Below are 20,441 nucleotides of genomic sequence, written 5' to 3' on the forward strand. Positions count from 1 at the left end.
TTTAACTATCATATGATTTTTGTCCTATATTATAGTTAAGATTATTAGAAAAACTAAAGGGTTTTAGCAAGTTAACAAAATGTTAAAATAGTAAAATTTTATTAAAAAAATAGTAAAACTTTAAAGAAAAGCAAACCCTGATGAAACTTATTATAAATACTAAAACTGCTAAAACTTTGACAAAACTATAATAAAACTATAGTAAAATCATAAAAAAACTAATTATAGAATTTTAAAGAAGTTTAGGTAAGCAATCTTGATTTTATAGTATTATGTACTAATATATAAAAATAAACAGTAATAAATAAAATGTGACAAATAAGTTTTTATTTACTTAAAAAAACTACCGTATATAGTGGGCCACAGTACCCCAGGTATCTTGCAAAAATCGGGGGTTTGACCCTGTACCCCCGGTGTCACCCCCGTCTGCCACCCGGTGGTAAACAAAGTTTCCTGCTTCTGTTATATGTGCTCTCAGCGAAACATTAATATTCTCGCTTGGTTTAGTTTTATTACTACTTAACTTTCTAATTGCGATAGCTCTCGCCACGATATTTCATCCATTATCTTCTTTCAAAATACGATAGTTCTCTTTACAAAAGTTTATATTTTATTCATTTCATAATTCTTGTTATGACATTAAATTCACCATGAATTTGTCCAATTAAAATTAATTAAGCGAACATTACAATAAAGTTTAGGGCGAACCTATTACCTTTAAAATAACATTACGCTTTACTAACAATTAATTAAACAAAATTACTTTTTCATCATAAGAAAATAGTAACAAAAACAATCGAAACAATTAATTTTCATATAAAGGGTATTTTATTTATTCTTCATAAAATTCACAATTAACTAATTTACTTAAAGTTTTACATCGTATCTGACGACTGTCGAATTCGCTTCCCATTCCGCTCCTATTTAAACCAACTTTCTTATTCTTTCTTTTCTTACTTCTTATTTCTTTCTAATATTTTATGTTATGTGTTCTTTTTTATGCGTTATCTTATATGCTATTTATATATTATCTTTTCTAATATGTTATACTATTTTAATATGCTATCTTTTCTTTAAAATAATCTTTCAAATATTATGTCGTAAAGATATAATCCATCTTTTGTGGCTGTGCTATCTTTTCTTTAAAATAAAATAATCTTTCAAATATTATATCGTAAAGATCCATCTTTTGTGGCTGTGCTATCTTTTCTTTAAAATAAAATAATCTTTTAAATATTATATCGTAAAGATCCATCTTTTGTGGCTGTACTATCTTTTCTTTAAAATAAAATAATCTTTTAAATATTATATCGTAAAGATCCATCTTTTGTGGCTGTGCTATCTTTTCTTTAAAATAAAATAATCTTTTAAATATTATATCGTAAAGATCCATCTTTTGTGGCTGTGCTATTTTTTCTACTGCGTCTCGTCAGCTATTCTTCTACTACGGCTGCAGTTCATCAATATTTTACATGTTTTTATTTTTTTGTTCCTTTAATTCGCTATCATTCCTTTTTATATGATTATCATTTGTGGCTTATGATTACTCCTCCTAATTGTTCTTATTGTTGAACTTGATAAACTGGTCGCTAAGCCACATCGATCAACTCCCTACTTGATCTATTGATTCTCCGTTAATCATTTAATAAACATTACATCATGTAGATCATTCCTTCTCCTAAAAGTTTATCCTTTCCGGTTAATTTTATCCAATCATGTGACTTTCTATCGTTTTATCTTTCATTCCATATTATTCCTCCATATTATGCGATTACTTCAGTATCTATGGCTACACTGGGTACTAAACAAAGCCTAAAAATTCCGTTTTTTGTGAATATCTCATGATCTACTGGTCCAATTTGAACGATCTTTTTTTTATTTTGAAGAGCTCAATGAGAGCTATCAAACAAAAAAAGATGGCTCAAATCTGATCACTAGATCACGAGATAATTGTAAAATATCCCCCTGGGTACTATACAATTCTATGAAATTTTTCAAGGGGGTACTATGCATATGAGAGTACTATGGCCTGCGATATACGGTAAGTTCTTTAAATAAATATATATAAATATCTGATATGGCAAAATATCTACTGTCATATAATAGTAAAATTCTGGAAAAAATTGATTTTTATGTGAAAATCATGTGATATGTGATCTGAATTATAAATTAAACAAACTTTAATTAGCATTAAAATATAACAAATTTCTTATTTAAGTTATTTGTAAGTTGGTAAGATATAATATTACATTTGAATCATTAAAAATTTGAAATATATCTTCTTAATTACCATTTAAATCATTATCTTTCAATATATATAATTTTTTATATTATAATTAAAAAAATTAAAAGAAATAATAAAATTAATAAGAAAATATATAAAAATATGAGAAATATAATAAAATGATTAATATAATAATAAGAAAATAAATGATATTACAAATATAAACTTTTCTCATTATTTTTCATATCAATATTTATTTCAGATACTTGAATATATTTATTACTTTTTTTTCAATAAATGAAAATTTATATAATCACATTTAGTTTTAGTTTATATATAATATATATCTATCTGCCAAAAGTATTTGGACACTTCTAAAAAATGACCATTAAATTACATTATTTTAACATTCAGTGATCAGAATTTAATGATTTTGATTCATTGAATTTGTCTAATTGAGACGCATCTAACTGCAGTATTTTCAAGTCTGTAAGATCAATAGATCAAAAGTTATTACTGATAGTAAAATGCAAATAACTTTTGATCTATCAATCTTAGCGATATGAAAATAATAGATATAATGTAACTTAACAAGACAAATTTAATGAATTATATTTCATCTTTCTAAGTTTGATAGAGAAGAAAATGTTGTGAAATTTGTATATGTCAAATTTTTAAAAATAAATAATGAATTATTTGCATTTTACTGTTGAAAATAACATCTGATCCATCAAATTTAAAGACATAAAAATATTGCAATTAGATTAATCTTGTTTATTGAATCATAAATAACTAAATTCTGTTTACTAGTTATTGAAATAATGTGATTTAACTTTATAAATAAAGTAATTTATTTTTCATCTTTAAAAATTTAACAAATACAAATTTCACAACATTTTCTTCTCTATTAAACTTAGAAAGATGAAATATGATTCATTAGATTTGTCTTACTAAGGTATATTATATCTATTATTTTCATATCTCTAGAATTGATAGATCAAAAGTTATTTTGCATTTTACTGTTTAAGACATTTAGTAATAACTTCTGATCTATTAATTTTACAAACTTGAAAATACTGCGGTTAGATGCGTCTCAATTAGATGAATTTAATGAATCATAAATTATTAAATTCTGATTACTAAATGTCAAAATAATGTGATTTAATGGTCATTTTATAGAAGTATCTGGATACTTTGGCAGGTGGATGTATATATCTGAAAATATTATATTTTTTTAAGTATTAATAAAAAAACGTTATAAGTAAATTTTTGATGGTAATTTTTTTTTTTATTGAATTATACTTTAGTTTTTATAAATTTATAATTTATATTAATGTTTTTTTTATTATAAATAATTATTTTTGTTGATAATATTTTATATTTTTTCCTCTTTTTCTTTTTTGCACCTTTAAATTTTTCAAATAATATTTAATAAAAAAAAAAAAAATATCAAAAATCTATATGTATAATGTATAATTCAAAATTATTTATTGCCTAATACTTATTTGCTTATATTGTAAAATAAAATACTAATTATTATAATTTTTTATTAGGTCTATTAAGTATAATTTATATCTTATTAGGAAAAAAAGCAGCAAATTATCCAAATAAATCGCGTAGATTGTGCCAACAGCATGTGTAACTTGAATTCAAGAAATTTGACTGGAAATTTAGATGTAGAAAGGTAATCACTGTTTTTTAGGGTATCACTTTTTTTAAACTTCATTATGTCCAATATTATAGTGCAGCCTGCAGACTTTTATCCTATTATCAAGGTTTTTTCTTGAAATTTATTTATTAGTTTAAATACATATTGGATATATTGAATAAATTTTTTTTTTTTTAAACAAAAAAAACTTATTCTTTATAAGTTCGGATGTGCAGCTGGTAAAAGTTTAAATCCGATCAAGAATCTTACAATGGCCTCAGAGAAACTCTTATCTGAACAAGTTACAAAACAGACTTTACCCTCTCAAGCTTCCCAAAATTCATTAGCAAAAGCTTCTACTATACCTTCTGAATTGATCCTTCAGATTTTCAAATATGTTACCTCTACTGCCGACCTAAAATCTTGTATTCTTGTTTGTAAATCATGGTGTCGCTGTGGGGTTGAACTCTTGTGGCATAAACCAGTATTTACTGGATATGGTTCTCTCATTAAACTACTAGTTACTTTATCACGAAGTACACAAACTTTTCCGTATGCTCTCCTTATCCGTCGCTTAAACTTCTCCTTTTTGGGGGAGCATGTAAGCGACGAAATATTAAAACGTTTAAGTTCTTGCGAAAGATTAGAAAGACTAACTCTTGGAGGATGTAGAAGACTTACAGATAATGGACTCCTAAAATTATTAGATAAAGCAGATGGGTTAGTTGCACTAGATGTATCAGACATTGAAAATTTGACGGACGCAGTTGTAGAACTAGTAGGTGAACGATGTCGAAGATTGCAAGGATTAAATGTGAGCTTATGTAAAAAAGTTTCAGATAAAGGTATCTTGGCTGTCGCGTCAAAATGTAGGAGTCTGAGAAGGGTATGTATTGTAATTTAAAAGATAAAAATTGTGCCGATATTACACAACAAAGGTTTATAACAGCATTAATTTTTTTCTTACGTGTGGTTTTTTTATTCGTATTATTATCCAATTATTAATATAGATAAAACTTAGCAGTTGTGACATTATTACTGATGAATCCGTGGTTATTTTGGCTAAGAATTGTCCGCACCTTCTTGAGCTTGATCTCACCAATTGTAATCAAATAACAAATGATGCAATCCAACCCGTTTTCGAAAACTGTACACAATTACGCGAGCTTCGACTTGCTTGTTGCACCAAACTTACTGACGAATCTTTTACAGAAACTATGCCAGCCTTGTACGAACAATTACGTATTTTAGATCTTACATCCTGTGCACTCATCACTGATCAAACTTTACTCAAAATTGCACATAGTGCACCCAAGTTACGTAATCTTGTTCTAGCAAAATGTGGTAATATCACAGACGAGGGAGTTTATCATATAACTCGTTTGGGGAAGCACTTACATTATCTTCACTTAGGTCATTGCTCGCGTATCACAGATCATTCAATAACTCATCTGGCTCGTCATTGTACACGGTTACGATATCTTGATTTGGCCTGCTGTACTCAACTCACAGACGCGTCAGTATTTGAACTATCACATCTTCCTAAATTGCGTCGTATTGGATTGGTAAAATGTGCTCTTATAACAGATCAAGCAATCTATGCCTTGATTGAAAACCGGGTCGTACAGCATACGTTAGAACGTGTGCATCTGTCTTACTGTGTAAATCTTACCGTTCCTGCAGTTTTAGAATTAGTAAATTCATGTTTTCGTTTAACACATTTATCTCTTACTGGTGTTCCAGCCTTTTTACGTCCAGAAGTTCAACAATTTTGCAGACAAGCTCCCAAAGAATTCACACCACATCAAAGACAAGTGTTCTGTGTTTTTAGTGGGAAAGGGGTTAAAGACTTAAAACAATATTTGAATAGTACGGTTATAGCACAACAAAGAAATAATCGAATTGCTAATGGAGTTGGTAACATAAATGATCAGGTCGTCGGTCCAGTTGCAGCTGTTAGTGCTGACATTGAGGAATCCGTAGTTTCTGAAGCAGAAGGAGTGGGTGGGGATATATCTGAGGGTGGAGAGGGTGAGAACGAAAATAGGCACAGCCAGAATGATAATAGAAATAGGAATCGTGTCTCGGATCGTAATCCTGAGGGTGAAGATGGAGATGTTGGAAATGCACTCTTGGATTTTTGATTGTGAAAAAAATAAACATTAATATTAGAAGTGCCTTACGATGAATGTGATATGGCAATAATCGCTTTGCTTTAAAGCAAATTCATATATTCAAATTTCTTCTATCCGTTAATCTGTGGCATTTAGTTGTTTTTTATATTATTATTATGAATAATTGGTAAATATTGTGCAATGAAAATATAAATACGAATGAATAGACATAATTGGGTACAGCTTTGTCACAAAAACACTGTATTTACGGGTTTTCTTTATATTGTAATGCATATTCATGAAAGTCTCATTAGTCTCATTAGAAATGTTATATAAATGTTAACATCACTTTAAATATTATAAATATTACTAATTCGAAAACAAATTTTTTCAACAATAACATATAATATATTATAGCTTAGAGAACTTTGGTTTTCTTCTCCCCATAGTAGCATCAACAGCTTCCATCAAATCCTTTAGTACATAGGGAATAAAAAATTTAGATTGAATAAATAATCATAAAGAGAACTTTTTATATTTTACCTACACTACTATTTAGCATTGCTCCATTCCAAGCTGCAGTGTAGGCAAGACCTTCAGCGACAGAATGATCGCGGGAAAAATTTAAAAGATGCCTAAATAAATAATATAATTAGAATGAACCTTCGATGTTCAAAAATATAATCATGCTAAATATTACTTTGCTAAATATTACTTTGTACTTAATATAGCTATTGGAGACTTGCTAGCAATAATATTCGCCGTTTTTAATGCTTCCGCTATTTTCAAAATTATTATAAGTAAAATATAAATATAAATAGTATATATATAATATGCTTACTTAAAGCTTCTTCTTTAGTACTAAGAACTTTATTCACAAGACCAATATTAAGCGCCTCGGTTGATGAAAAACTTACAACAAAATAAATACATATGTTAGTGTGTACGAAATAGAAACAATGCAAATAGTTCATCACATACTTTCGCCCTGTTAAACATAATTCTCTAATAAGACTGTTGTTACCAACAATTTTAGGTAAACGTTGCAATGTGCCTATTATTTAAAGATAAGACGATTAATTCGTTAGGAAGAACATAATATTTGAAAGGATCCATCTTACCAACATCAGCTGCAAGACCGAGATCGACTTCCTAGTCAAGAAAATTATAATGAAAAATAAATATATACATTCATATATATATATGTTAATGAAATTAGCTAACCTTGACACTAAAAAAGGCGTCTTTTGAGCAATATCGAATATCACAAGCCGTAATCAAATCAACTCCAGCTCCAATGCATCCATTATGAATAGCAGCAATCACTGGTTTGTCACATTGTTCAACTGATGAAATTGAATCTTGAGTTACCTTTATCATTATAAAATATTATATAGCTTATGAGCAACAGTCAACAGTGTAAGTTAATAATTATATAGGATAAAATCACCATACAAGCAATTCCTTTCGTGTGTTTAAAGCACGACGTGCAAAATCTTTTTCTTCAGCATTATTATTTATCCCTTGTAAATTATTTACTAAAAGGTTTATAATACATATTAGTTCACAATAAAAACATAATATGAAATAATTAAGATAACAAACAGTCTATCCCAGCGTTGAATAATTTGCCAGCTCCTGATATTACGACAGCTCTAACGTCTGAATCTAATGCTATTTGTTTGAAACAAGCGTGCAACTCTTGCCAAGAACTAAATTTTAAATATATACTTTATTGTTAAAAATTTTTATTTTAGAAACCAAAATTTAAAGAAACTAGACGGACATTCGATCAAAAGCGTTTAGTTTAGTGGGTCGATTGAGCTCCACATGAAGCACAAATTGAGACGGAAAATTTATTTTTAAATTTTTGAAAGTAGAGTAATCCTGCATTTTTTTTTTCTTACATGCAAAATTCGTAGTTTATAAAATGATGATCTTTCTAGATCATGTGAATTTTATCTATGAACGTATTTCATTAAACGTGATTCATTTAATTTTAATATTGCTAAAATAATGGGAAAAGATACAATAAAATGATGATAAGCTTTAACATATGCATTGCATAAAACAGATTTTTAAGATAAAAGAATATAAATATATATTTGTAAGAAACTAAAACCTTCCATTCAATAATCAAATGAATATATATTAGTCTACTCCCACGGCACTTTGTTTGGATTCCATGCTTCGTTATTTGATTGTGGTGGTGGTGGTACATTACCCCAACTGTCTGGACTGGGGGTCGCCTCATCTTGGCGACGTGGGTTCCTTTTGGTTTTTTTGGCAATTTTAGATCTGAGTTGAGAAGGGCTTGCATTACAACTATAATTAATAAAATCCATCATACCTGATATTATCGTCATTATTCCCTTTGTAGGGATTTTGCTGAGAACGGTTATCATTAGGGGGGCCACTGTAGCCACTAGCTCCGTATGATGGCGCTCGTTGTGACGATTGTGTATTATAACCGTAAGTTTGTTGTGGAGTCGTACCATATTGATTATTTGTCCTTGGAAGATTGACATTGACTACAGATTGTGTGCCACCATATTTAAAGATGTGGATATTGTGAAGAAGGTTGCATGTTATGATTGTGTATATTGTGCCATACCTTGTGGTTGTGGTTGTTGGAACGATTGAGGAGATCGGAAAGATTGAGACTGCGGTTGTTGTTGATAAGATTGGTAAGGACGTTGCTGTGATGCATTATACGTATCTTGGACCTGTGAAAATGAGCAGCAGCCGATAAGTTAAGTTATTTCTGAAGAGTTACGTAAAAAGTGATATTGACATTCGATACCATTGAAGAATTCATAGGTTGCTGATTTTGTGGTGGGCTTGTTTCCCATGTAGGTTTTGAGGGATCCCAACTCGGTGCAGGATCATCCGAATTTTTTGCGTTATCCCAACTATTATTGCCTGCGGCCCGATTATTATTATCCCATTGAGTTTTACCAGCGTCCCATGAAGACTTTTGGTTACTACCATTATCCCAATTTTCGTGTCTATTATCTTGTGTATTTCTAGCATAATTAGAAGTCGTCGAATTTTTTTCTCCGTCGTCGTCATCTTCGAAATTTCTTAATTTTAATAAAACAATGCGTAAGTAAATGTTCTTAAGAAAATTTAAAAAAAGTAAACGTGAAAAAAATAATTACAAATTATTATCAGGGGGCATATATGATTGCAAAAAATGTGGAACTTCTTGTTTGCATTCCACCAGAATCTTTACTAGTTCGGTAGCAACCTCTGAATTTTTCTCGTTATAAAAGGTAGTAGCCAACCCTTTATTGCCAACACGTGCCGTTCTTTAATGATTTGAAATATAATAATTAATAAAATATCAAAACAAATGTATAATAAAATGACAAAATTAATTGATTGATTATTTACGTACCTTCCAATACGATGAACATACTCATCTATTTCATTACAAAGGTCATAATTAATAACATGCATCACGTTTTTGATATCGAGTCCTCGAGCTGCAACAGCTGTAGCAATTAAGATAGGAGATTTTCCAGTTCTATTACAAGTGAGGATTATAAGAATCGATATTGTCATTTGCATTATTTATAAAGTAATTGAATATAACTTACTTAAACGCTAATAATGCATCTTCCCTTTCGCGTTGATTACGATCTCCGTGAATACTTGTTGTTGGAAAATTTTGATTATACAAGTAATCGTCAAGCGAATCAGCTCCACGTTTTGTTTCAACGAATATGAGGGTACGAGATGGTGGTTGCTTTAATAATAACTCGACAAGAGAATTACGTTTATTTTGATCTTCAACAAACATAATCTATACAATTTATCGATTACTAATTATATTAATAAAATTAGCACTATTGTCATAATAACTGAGTAGCAGATCTACCTTTTGAGTGATATCACTTGTAGTACCACCCACTCGACCAACTTTTAAGAACAAATGATTTTCCGCTAAAAAATCTGTAGCAAGGGTACGGATCTGCCTTGGAAATGTGGCAGAAAACATGAGCGTTTGCCTGGACCCGTCCTCGCATAAATCTAAAAATTTCATAAATAAATTAAACATATTAAATATAAAATCCATCTTTAACTGACTAACCTGATTTTTGTACGATTTTTCTGATATCGGTTTCAAACCCCATATCTAACATGCGATCAGCCTCGTCAAGTATGAGATATCTTTATATCAAAAGTAATAATAAAATTGATAAATGGAGTAGACATCAAATACATCCAAAAACCTTAAATACTCACTTGACTCTACGAAGGCTAACAATCCCTCTTTCAAGAAAATCATTTAATCGACCTGGAGTTGCTGTTAAAACATCACAACCTTTGGCCAATTCGATTTTTTGGGGAGCTACCTCCGCACCACCATATACGACACTTAAATCATTAACAGTTAAACAATTAATCGTCTTATATTTAATAGACTCAACAATAAAACGAGAGAATCAAACCAACCAAGGTCTCAACATGCTTCTATAAGTAAATCGACGACACTCATCGAATATCTGAGTAGCCAATTCTCTCGTAGGAGCGATAATCAAAACTAATGGTTCAGCTTTGAACCTACGTGCTCCAGATTGGGGGCGGGGAGCAGCAAGTTTTTTGGCTTTTCCGAACAATTTAGATAATGTTGGAATAAGAAAGGCTGCAGTCTTACCAGAACCTATTAAATAAAAGGTTAATAATAATGACAGGCTTATTGAAAATAACATAAGAACATACCGGTCTGAGCGCACGCCATTAAATCGTTCCCATCAGTAATGATAGGTATTGAATATTTCTTTGAAGGAATAATAACATTTATTAATCGCACGTTAAATTTCGTATATACCTATAACGCGACCATTATTAACAATACCTGAACCGGTGTAGGGATAGTATATTTAGCCAGCCTAATATTTTCCTTCATCACTGGATGAAGTTCTGCTTCATCAAACTATAATAATGTGAATGTTAAAAAGTATCGGGAAAAAAGTGCGTTTTGGTACATATAATATAACTAACGTATTACTAAACTCACCGCTTCTACTGGCCTTATTCTATTTTCGGGCGTGACAGAGACTTTAATTTCTTGATATTTGTCAAAGTTGATACCTGTATGTACATGATTCTCTTCTCCAAAAAGTTCTGTCTCCAACTCTGGATCTGTTGGAGCGATATCATCATCATAAGTGTCTTTCCACTCATAACGACGGCTCTGAGCCGCCCATTGCCGATTTGGATCAACGTGGTGTTTCTGTCGTGGACCCCATTTTCCAACGCTATTAACTTGATTATCATTATCATCCATCCTTATTTGAAGCTTTCCAGAATTTCTTTAGAAAACTATTATTAGATTCAAATTCGTATAAATTCTATAAATTCCTGAAGTCAAGTGATTTGACGCGCATTGTTATAATAGGAAATTTTGACGAAACTCCTGAACAATGACCATTCTTTATATAGAATAAAAAACACCGTTTTTGTGTCTATATTTGATTCTACCGGCGTAGTCGGCGCAGTAAACTGGTTACCAATAAAGTTTCAATTTATTTTTTTTGGAAAGTAACTTTTATAAATTCAATAAAAAAATTTAATCCAATCAATTACTTTAAAGTAAATTTGATATTAAAAAGGTTATATTTATAGGTATTGCTAAATCTCATCACAAATGATTCTTACTGCACTAGTATTAGCAAATATCAACAGGCAGAGTTTCATTAACATTTTTAATTCTGCCTAAAATTCTATTCTAATTCTGGTATCACCAGCAATTCTACCAATGTAATTCAAATTTACAACCTTTCTAAAATAATTAACTATTCCTCTATGCAAATTATAACTCCTATTATAACTCCTAAAATTTTAAGCAAAAATTTTGTAAAAAATCTATATATTTTATATAAGTAATTTCTTTTTTTATTGCTATTTTCAAATTAGTATAATCTATATAGATCACCTATTTAAGGTAATAGGTATTTATAAATCTAAAAAATCCAGAATTTTCTTGGATAAATATGTAGAAAAGGGCAATTATTAGCAATTTTTGAAGGAATTTATATAGAAATTTTAATTATTTAAGTAGTTTTCCTTAAAACTTTATGTAATATTACTATACTTTTAAGAAAAACTACTTAAATAACTGAAAATTTCCAATATTTCCTCTGGTAATCACTAATAATTGACCTTTCTCTATATAGTTATTCAGAAAAAATCTGGATTTTTCAGATTTGTGAATATTAATTTCTTTAGAGAAATAACTTATAAGAGATTACATTAATTTGAAAATGACAATAAATTAAAAATCACTGATAATAGCTGAATTCTAATCAAAAATTTCAGTAAGAATTTAAGAATTTATTGATTTTAGTATTATTTTGCTTAATTTTGGTCAAAAATTTCAGTAAAAATTTATTAATTTTGGTATTAATTTTGGTAGTAATAATTAGTATTAACTTTAATAAGAATTTTTTAATCATAATTCTTCATAATTCTTTATTGTTGTACATTATTATGACTCTTTTAATTATCTAATACTTATAATATAATAGTAATAAATAAGAAAAAATAAATTTGCATCTTTATTTTTTATATTATAATAACTTAAATTTATATATTTTAAATATAACCAATTTTTTTAAACTTATAATATACCAGTAATATCATTTAATAATAAAGTTTATATTTTAAAATTTAGATTTTATTTTAATTTTTTTTTTTAATTTATATTATTACTTTAATTAATTAAGTACTAATTTTTGAAATATATTATAACTAAAAATATTAGTATTTGGCCAACTTTTTATTAGAAGTCTGGTAAAATTTTTAATCATTAAAAATAATTTTTCTATAAACTAAAAAGAAAAAATACCTTTTTTTTTATATATTGCAATTAATAAATTTTTCTTTTTAGTTCATAGAAAAATTATTTTTAATAATCAAAAATTTTACCAGACTTTTAATAAAAAGTTAATATTAATATTTTAATTTTTATGGTAAATTTAGATCTAACATTCCTGTATAAATGCTTAAGTTTCATATCTTATCACATGATTTATATTTAAAATTTAATTGGCTAATTTTTAAATAAAAGTTTACTGATCTAATTCACAATTAATAATATTAAAAAAGTGGTTTATTAATAGTTTTAAAAATTATTTATTTAATTATTTTATATTACCAGATTTTATATTAACTCTACTTTTTAAAGAGGAAGAATAATTAGAAATAAAAGGATCAAAATAAATAAAAAAATAAATGAAAATTAAATGAAAGAGATGAAGAAAAGTAAGGTTTAAACAAAAAGAAATGAGAAGAAACAAAATTAAATAAAAGTAGAAAAGAAAAATAAAAATAAATGAAATGAACGATAGAAAAACAGAAATTAAAATTGCATAAAAAGGAATAAAAATTGAATGAAACAGATAGTAAGAATGGAGTGGATAATAATAATAAGTTTTATTTACCTTAACTTCAATAGTCAAAACTATTTTAAGAAGCCATTTCAAAATTAACTAAAAAGAACATAGTTAATAAAAGCAAAGAAAAAAACTAACATAATAGAAAAGTGATAAAATAACAAACAAATCTCTAGAAGTTAATTTGAAATTTGGCAAAAAAGAAATGCAAAGGAGTATGTATTGTAAAAGAAAAATACATTTAAAAAAAATGATGATAAACAAATAATTATTTATTAATCATATGATAATATTCATCATACTAGATTAAATTGTATCATCTTCTGTGAAATATATATTATTCTTAATTTTATATTGTATTTTAAATTAGTACTTTAATTTGAATTAATTTAAAATTCACTCCAGGTTATTTTTAATTTTAATCACCCGAGGTGATTACTTTAATTTTTAAATTTAATTTCACCCTCGGGTTATTTTAAATAAATTTTAATATTATTTCATCTCAGATGATTTTAAATTTTTTTCGGGGTAGTTTTTAAACAGGGTGAATTTAATTATTTTTAAATTTTTTTTATTTCTTAGGGGTGAACAATTATTTTAAATTTTATTTCACGCAAATCTATATGTCAAACACATTTCTTTCAAATAAATATTTGTCTCACTAAACTATTTTCGTTTATAAAATGTGATAATTAATGCAGTATTACTTATCCTTGCAAATTCTTTATTATAATGGAATTAGACTGGGAATCCTACATAAATTTTCCCAAAAATAGCGAAGATACCTTTTATATATCTTTTCCCGAAAGTAATAGTAATGAGTTAAAGAATATTACTCCTCTTAATAGTTATTTTTCCATTGAGTTAGAAAATATTACTATATTTTCTAATAGTTATTTTTCCGTTGAAGATACTAGTATACCTCCAAACAATAATTTTTCTGTTGTAGAACCTCTATCTAATGCAATAGAATCTATAGAACTATCTGAATCTTTATCTAATAATATAAGCACTTCTGATTATTCTACTTATTAGTATAATCTCACTATTGGAAATAGTTTTGATGACTGAAAATCTGTTGATAGATTTATACACAAATATTGCCTACTTGTATTACCGTGACTGCTGGCACGAGGTTAGTCAGGACTGATAGAAGGAAAGAGACTTTGGTTATCAGGTTTATTGAAATGATAAAGATTTAAATGATTATACTATTACCTGTCACAAATCATTTCGTTATTCTCTAAGTGGTAATTATGAGGCACGTAAGAAAATTAATCAGAATGAACATCGTGTGCGAGATTCTAACAAAACAGAATGTGAGTGGCATTGCAACTTCAAATTACCAAAAACAGAGCAACAAATAAGATGTACAATATTAGTAGATGTATATAATCATGAATTAAATTCCACTGAGATTGCTCATCTTAATGCAAGATATCGTTAATTCAATGATAACATGGTACAGGTCTACAGGATTTGAGATTTTTTATAGATTGCAAGGTTGCGCCCATTATACAATTAGAGATTCTTAAGAAAAAACATCTATATCATGTTTTTCATAAGCAAGATGTCTATAATTCAATCTATAAGCTACGTGAAAATTGTAAAAATGAATTTCCAGACAGGATCCTGCTTACTTATAAGATAGGTCACCCCCAGGCCTAAGATAAAAATCATATATAAAATTCTTTGCAGATCCTACTATAAAAGGAAATTTTATGTTACATTGTTATGATTTTTTTTCTTTTTAGCTAATTAACCAATAGAATTTAAGAAAAAAGTAAGGTAAAAACTATTAGTAAAGGGCCAATTTTTTACGGTAACTTTTATTATAAGTAAGCGGGTCCTCTCCAGACTCTGGTTCATTTCTTAATAGTTTTTTTAAAAAAATGACTGAGGATCTGAATTGGAAAGTGTTTATTCGTCACTCTGGTAATGAACGTCATTTATCGGGCATTTTTTAGATATCATCTGAGCAGCAGGATTTGTATCACCGTTTTCACAATGTATTATTGAATGACAATACATGCAAAACTAACAAATACAACATGTATCTAAGTGTATTCATAGTCAGGGATAATTATGGAAGGTTCTGAAATGTGGCAAATGCATTTGTAGAGGATGAAATGGCATCTACATATATATGGATCCTGCAATGCTTAATAAAAGTAACTAATAATTTGACTCTAAAATCATTTTGGACTGATTCTGAATCTGATCTAATCAATACATCATCTCATGTTTCCCCAATAACACCTTATTTTTACTGTCTTTTTCATATATGGCAGAATATTATAAAACATCTTAAAGCAAAATTAGGTGAAAATTTTCTTTCTTTTAGTAAAGCATTTTATTCATGTCAAAATGCTTTAAGTATTGAATTGTTATTGTTTAAACAAAAATGGAAATCAATGATAGATTTATTTCCAGAATGTCAATCTTATATGACAAAAGCTTTATATCTTAATCATTCTAGTTGTGCTAAATCTTATTTACCATTCCAATTTAATGGTAGAATACAAAGTACTCAAAGCGTTGAATCTTTTAATGCTATTATTAAGAAAGCAGTAAACAGCACTAGTACTAGTACTTTCTGTAAGGTTGCTTGCTGAAACCCATTTGGCCTAATGCGAAATGTCGAAACTCTTATATTGTAGCGAAATGCCGAAATGCCAAAACTCTTATATTGTAGCGAAATGCTGAAATGCTGAAATCTGCCAAAACTTCCTAAAATGCTGAAACTTCTATGACTCATTTATCTATAGTTTCGGTATAACTAGCTATAAGATCTTAATATAGTTACGCCATATTTATCTTTTTTTAATAGTATACATATTAGTTAACAGAGCTGTTGATCACTCGGTATTTTTATTATTTTTCTTCCAACTTTTTTTTACTTTATAATATTTACATTATGATTGTGGTAAAAAAATGACTATTATTATATAATTGTAATAATATCATATAAAATGTTATATATGTATAACGCGTTTTTACATTTTTTATTAATAACCCCTATTAACTAGTGTTTGTATCCGGTTAATATCTGGATAAAAAAATCTGTTACCGTTAAGAATTTTTAAATCCGATTATCCAGAAAAATTATTTTTTGCTAAACTGGGCTTAATCTGTGATATTTGTGAATAACTAACAGGTTATAAACAGATTTGTATCTGGATATAAAAGTAAATAACCCATGAACCTAATATAATTTTTTCACACAGTTTTATTTGTATTTATAGATTTATAAAAAAAAAATAAAAAATTTTTATTCAAAAATTGCTTTATTGAAATTCATTATGAGATTTATATAAAGTATATAAGTATATAATAGAATAATAAATTCTAAACGTCAAGAATAGTTACTTGTTGAGCTGAAGGGTGAATACTAGCAAAATAGTGACTATTTCATTTTAAGAATATAACACGGCTAAATAACTCAGGTTTAATTCATGTTCTTTTAACAGTTAAAAGGTTACCTGCATCTGAGAATAGTCATTCTGAAGGAGTAGATGCCGCTCGAATGCCTAATATCTTTCTAGATAATTGGCTTAAAACTGGAAATTTTTCTTTTTTTTCATTCTACTAAGCATATAGATCTTTTTCAAACGGAATCTCTTCTAATGCTAAATAATCACCTATTTTATTTTCGGTTATTAATAGTTTAGTAAAGGCATCAAATAGTGATCTTTTTTTTTCGCTGAGATGAAGCTGGAGGTGAGGATGAAGCAGTAGAGGGTTGGTTGGACTTTATTTCATTATATTTATTTTGCAATTCATTTTCTGCAACTTGCTTTTGGTCTGGCGTAAATGATTGTAATTTTTTAAAATGTGGATCAAGAAGGACAGCCAGAAGAGCTTCTGATGATGCTGGATTAAAATAATGAATCATTGCATCATACAAATTTTTTTTTACTTGATCTAAAATATTGCGAGTATTAATAGGTGTATTAATTTCCCTATTTTTTTCTAATTCAGAAACTTCCCCAAAAGCATCAACAGTTCTATCAAGATTAATATCAGTAAAGTTATTGTTACTTGAAGATGGACGAATCCATTTCATAATTTCAATTATAGTGGGATTCATACTACTGTAAGTACAATATTTGCTTCCACCTAAATAATCTGTTGCGTCTGCAAAATGTGAAAGTACTTTAGTTAAATCCAAAATTAATGACCATTCGTCCTCTGTTATCATTATATTTCTTAGTCGCTTTGCATCCTTTTGGGAATCAGGATTAGACTCAAGCTTAAGGTGATTAAGTAATCCCTTAATGTATCCTTTTAGTTTGATAAGACGATTCCAAGCTAAGTAACTAGAATTTCATCTAGTTGAAACGTCAGCAATAGTATTCAGATATTTAGAAATTTTGGAAGCATCCTAAAATAAAGTAAATTAAATAGAACGTGTATGTAGTCAATATTATTTAATAAATTTTAATTTATTTTTTAAAATGAATTGTTTTAACGTGTTTTCAGTGTATTTACATTTCATATGGTGGCCGTCACCTATAAACCACACTAATATTATGTGACTTCAAATTTTTATAAATTGTAAATTGAATAGTAAAAAAAAAAACTAAACCGATAAAATGATAGAACAACATGTACTGAACATTTCTATCGGGTTATTTTATAGAATTTAATAAGAATTTTAATTAATATTATGGGTTAAAGTTAGATAATTTTAATAAGTAGCCATAATAAAAACATAAAATTTCAGACTAGTTTTTATGTAATTTTTATGGATTTTACAAAAATTCCATGGAAATCCACAAAAATTCCATGTAATATAGCAAAAAAAAATTTTGCTGCTTATGCGGCAATTATTATATTTTAGCAAAGTACTTTAAAAATAAGTTACACAATATAAATAAATAAAATTTTAAATTTCGGACTATTATTAATATTGTTGTTTATAGGTGACGACCACCATATTACATTTTTTCCTTATTATTAATAAAAAAAATAATTAAATCAATAATATATACTACAGGCTCTTCACCTTCCTTATTATTAGCAAGAGAAGGATGGTCTTTTTGAATCTTTTTAAGCCTTTTGGACTGTTTAGGCGGCATAAAAAAATCTATCAAACGTTTTACCCGTAATATCAGAGTTTTCGCTACATGCAGTCCCTTTCCTACTACCAACTGTAAAGTATGTGCAAAACAGCCCATCCAATTAACTCCATTTAACAATTTAACTGCCTTTTTTATATTTAAGCCATTATCTGTGGTGATTGTAGCTGTAATATATCTTATTTTCCATTTCTTTAAAATACCTTCAAAACATTCAGCTATATGCTCAGCGTTATGTGGATATTGGACATATTCTATCGCAAGTATAACCTCTTTAAGGATGAATTCTGGATCTATATACGAACATGTAATTTCAAGAAATCCTTTCTGATTCCTGCCAGTCCACAAATCTGCTGTTAGTGCCACACACAGGTAAAATGCTGACCAATCGGGTACCTACCTGATTGGTAACTTTTTTTTTGATCAGTCACCTGATTTATTTGATAGTTAGAAATTGTTGTATACTTCAATCGGGTATCAATAAGGTTATTACCCAATTGATAACTATCGTATAATTTAAATTTACTGATTGTTTTATATTTGATCAATTGGTATTTAAGTTTAACTTTTTTTTAACTATAATATTGGCTGATCAATAAGATTGCCCGAAATAACAACACGTGCTGTATTGAATATAACGGTTTTAGCTTCAGATTACCTTCTTTTAGATGAAGTTAAAGCCAATCTTTAAAAGTTAAACCAATCTTTAACTCATTTTTTTCTTTATTTTACTTTTTAAATAAAACGGAAAGTTTTTTGACATTTCGTTTTTTTTATTTTGAATTTTTATTAAAATTTGTCAGAATGTTTGTTAACGTTCCGATTTATTAATTTTTTTATGGAAACATTTTTTCTTTAAAAAAAATCTACCGGAATATTAACTAACGTTCTGATTTATTAATTTTTTTATGGAAACATTTTTTCTTTAAAAAAAATCTACCAGAACATTAACTAACGTTCTGATTTATTAATTTTTTTATGGAAACATTTTTTCTTTAAAAAAAATCTACCAGAACATTAACTAACGTTCCGATTTATTAATTTTTTTATCAAAACATTTTTAACGTTTTGAACACTTTTTTTTTAAAAAAAAATCTATAGGAACGTTAACTAACGTTCCGATTTATTAATTTTTTTATCGAAATATTTTTAACGTTTTGAATACTTGTTTTTTAAAAAAAAATCTATAGGAACGTTAACTAACGTTCCTATTTATTAATTTTTTTATCGAAACATTTTTAACGTTTTGAATGTTCTTTTTTTTAAAAAAAACCCATCAGAACGTTACCTAACGTTCTGATTTTTAAATTCTTTTATTGAAACATTTTTAACGTTTCGAATACTTGTTTTTTAAAAAAATCTGTAGGAACGTTAACTAACGTTCCTATTTATTAATTTTTTTATCAAAACGTTTTAACGTTTCGAATGTTATTTTTTTTAAAAAAAACCTATCAGAACGTTACCTAACGTTCAGATTTTTAAATTCTTTTATCGAAACGTTTTTAACGTTTCAAATACTTGTTTTTTTAAAAAAAAATCTATCAGAACATTTGTTACGTTCCAATTTTTTAATTTTTTCTCGCCCTGTAAAAAAAGTCGATCCATTTTTATTTTCCATCTTTTTATTTGTAAAAGGTTCATATTTCTGATATCATGGAATTTATCAAATTGTTCATATTTTCCGTGACAGAAATAACGGTCGATTTCGTCATTTCGACACTATTCTGACTTGTATCAGATAGATCATTGGATCCGATGAATAACAGATTATCAGATCAATGATCTTTTTTTTTATAAAAAAATAAAAAAAAAAGTTTATTTTTTATTAACCTTCCCACAGAACTAACAGAATGTTGGGGGATTTTTTAAATAATGGACGTTAGTATCATTTACTAACGTTCCATTTTCTTTTTTTTTTATTGTAGGAACCTTCAAGACGCTTCGAAACTAACGAAACATCTCTAAGGTAAA

At 27.8% G+C, this 20,441-nt stretch overlaps 5 protein-coding genes across 5 annotated transcripts; 2 read left to right on the forward strand and 3 right to left on the reverse strand.

Annotated features, from left to right (window-relative positions):
- Window positions 1-3,951: 3,951 nt before the first annotated feature.
- OCT59_006602 (uncharacterized protein) lies at window positions 3,952-6,533 on the forward strand (the record flags this gene model as incomplete). Its single annotated transcript, XM_025321376.2, has 3 exons — window positions 3,952-3,999; window positions 4,096-4,758; window positions 4,883-6,533. The coding sequence occupies 3 exons, from the start codon at window positions 3,952-3,954 to the stop codon at window positions 6,014-6,016; spliced, it is 1,845 nt and encodes a 614-aa protein (XP_025169074.2). The 3' UTR covers window positions 6,017-6,533.
- Window positions 6,398-7,879, reverse strand: OCT59_006603 (uncharacterized protein; the record flags this gene model as incomplete). The annotated part of the gene is made up of 10 exons (XM_066141365.1): window positions 6,398-6,460; window positions 6,534-6,621; window positions 6,702-6,765; window positions 6,828-6,898; window positions 6,968-7,040; window positions 7,108-7,138; window positions 7,211-7,357; window positions 7,442-7,524; window positions 7,592-7,698; window positions 7,773-7,879. The coding sequence occupies 10 exons, from the start codon at window positions 7,877-7,879 to the stop codon at window positions 6,398-6,400; spliced, it is 834 nt and encodes a 277-aa protein (XP_065998159.1).
- Window positions 7,880-7,958: 79 nt separating this feature from the next.
- Window positions 7,959-11,282, reverse strand: OCT59_006604 (uncharacterized protein; the record flags this gene model as incomplete). Its single annotated transcript, XM_025309554.2, has 14 exons — window positions 7,959-8,257; window positions 8,337-8,517; window positions 8,601-8,712; window positions 8,790-9,069; window positions 9,148-9,297; window positions 9,387-9,515; window positions 9,589-9,794; window positions 9,870-10,021; window positions 10,083-10,162; window positions 10,238-10,369; window positions 10,448-10,655; window positions 10,715-10,772; window positions 10,851-10,928; window positions 11,013-11,282. The coding sequence occupies 14 exons, from the start codon at window positions 11,280-11,282 to the stop codon at window positions 8,143-8,145; spliced, it is 2,151 nt and encodes a 716-aa protein (XP_025169072.2). The 3' UTR covers window positions 7,959-8,142.
- Window positions 11,283-14,121: 2,839 nt separating this feature from the next.
- Window positions 14,122-14,424, forward strand: OCT59_006605 (uncharacterized protein; the record flags this gene model as incomplete). Its single annotated transcript, XM_066141366.1, has 1 exon — window positions 14,122-14,424. The coding sequence occupies one exon, from the start codon at window positions 14,122-14,124 to the stop codon at window positions 14,422-14,424; it is 303 nt and encodes a 100-aa protein (XP_065998160.1).
- A 2,644-nt stretch (window positions 14,425-17,068) lies between these two features.
- Window positions 17,069-17,455, reverse strand: OCT59_006606 (uncharacterized protein; the record flags this gene model as incomplete). Its single annotated transcript, XM_066141370.1, has 1 exon — window positions 17,069-17,455. One exon carries the CDS (start codon window positions 17,453-17,455, stop codon window positions 17,069-17,071), a length of 387 nt encoding a protein of 128 aa, XP_065998161.1.
- Window positions 17,456-20,441: the final 2,986 nt, after the last annotated feature.

Source organism: Rhizophagus irregularis, chromosome 14 (genome assembly GCF_026210795.1).
Source record: "Rhizophagus irregularis chromosome 14, complete sequence".
In the NCBI taxonomy this organism is placed as follows: Eukaryota; Fungi; Glomeromycota; class Glomeromycetes; order Glomerales; family Glomeraceae; genus Rhizophagus; species Rhizophagus irregularis.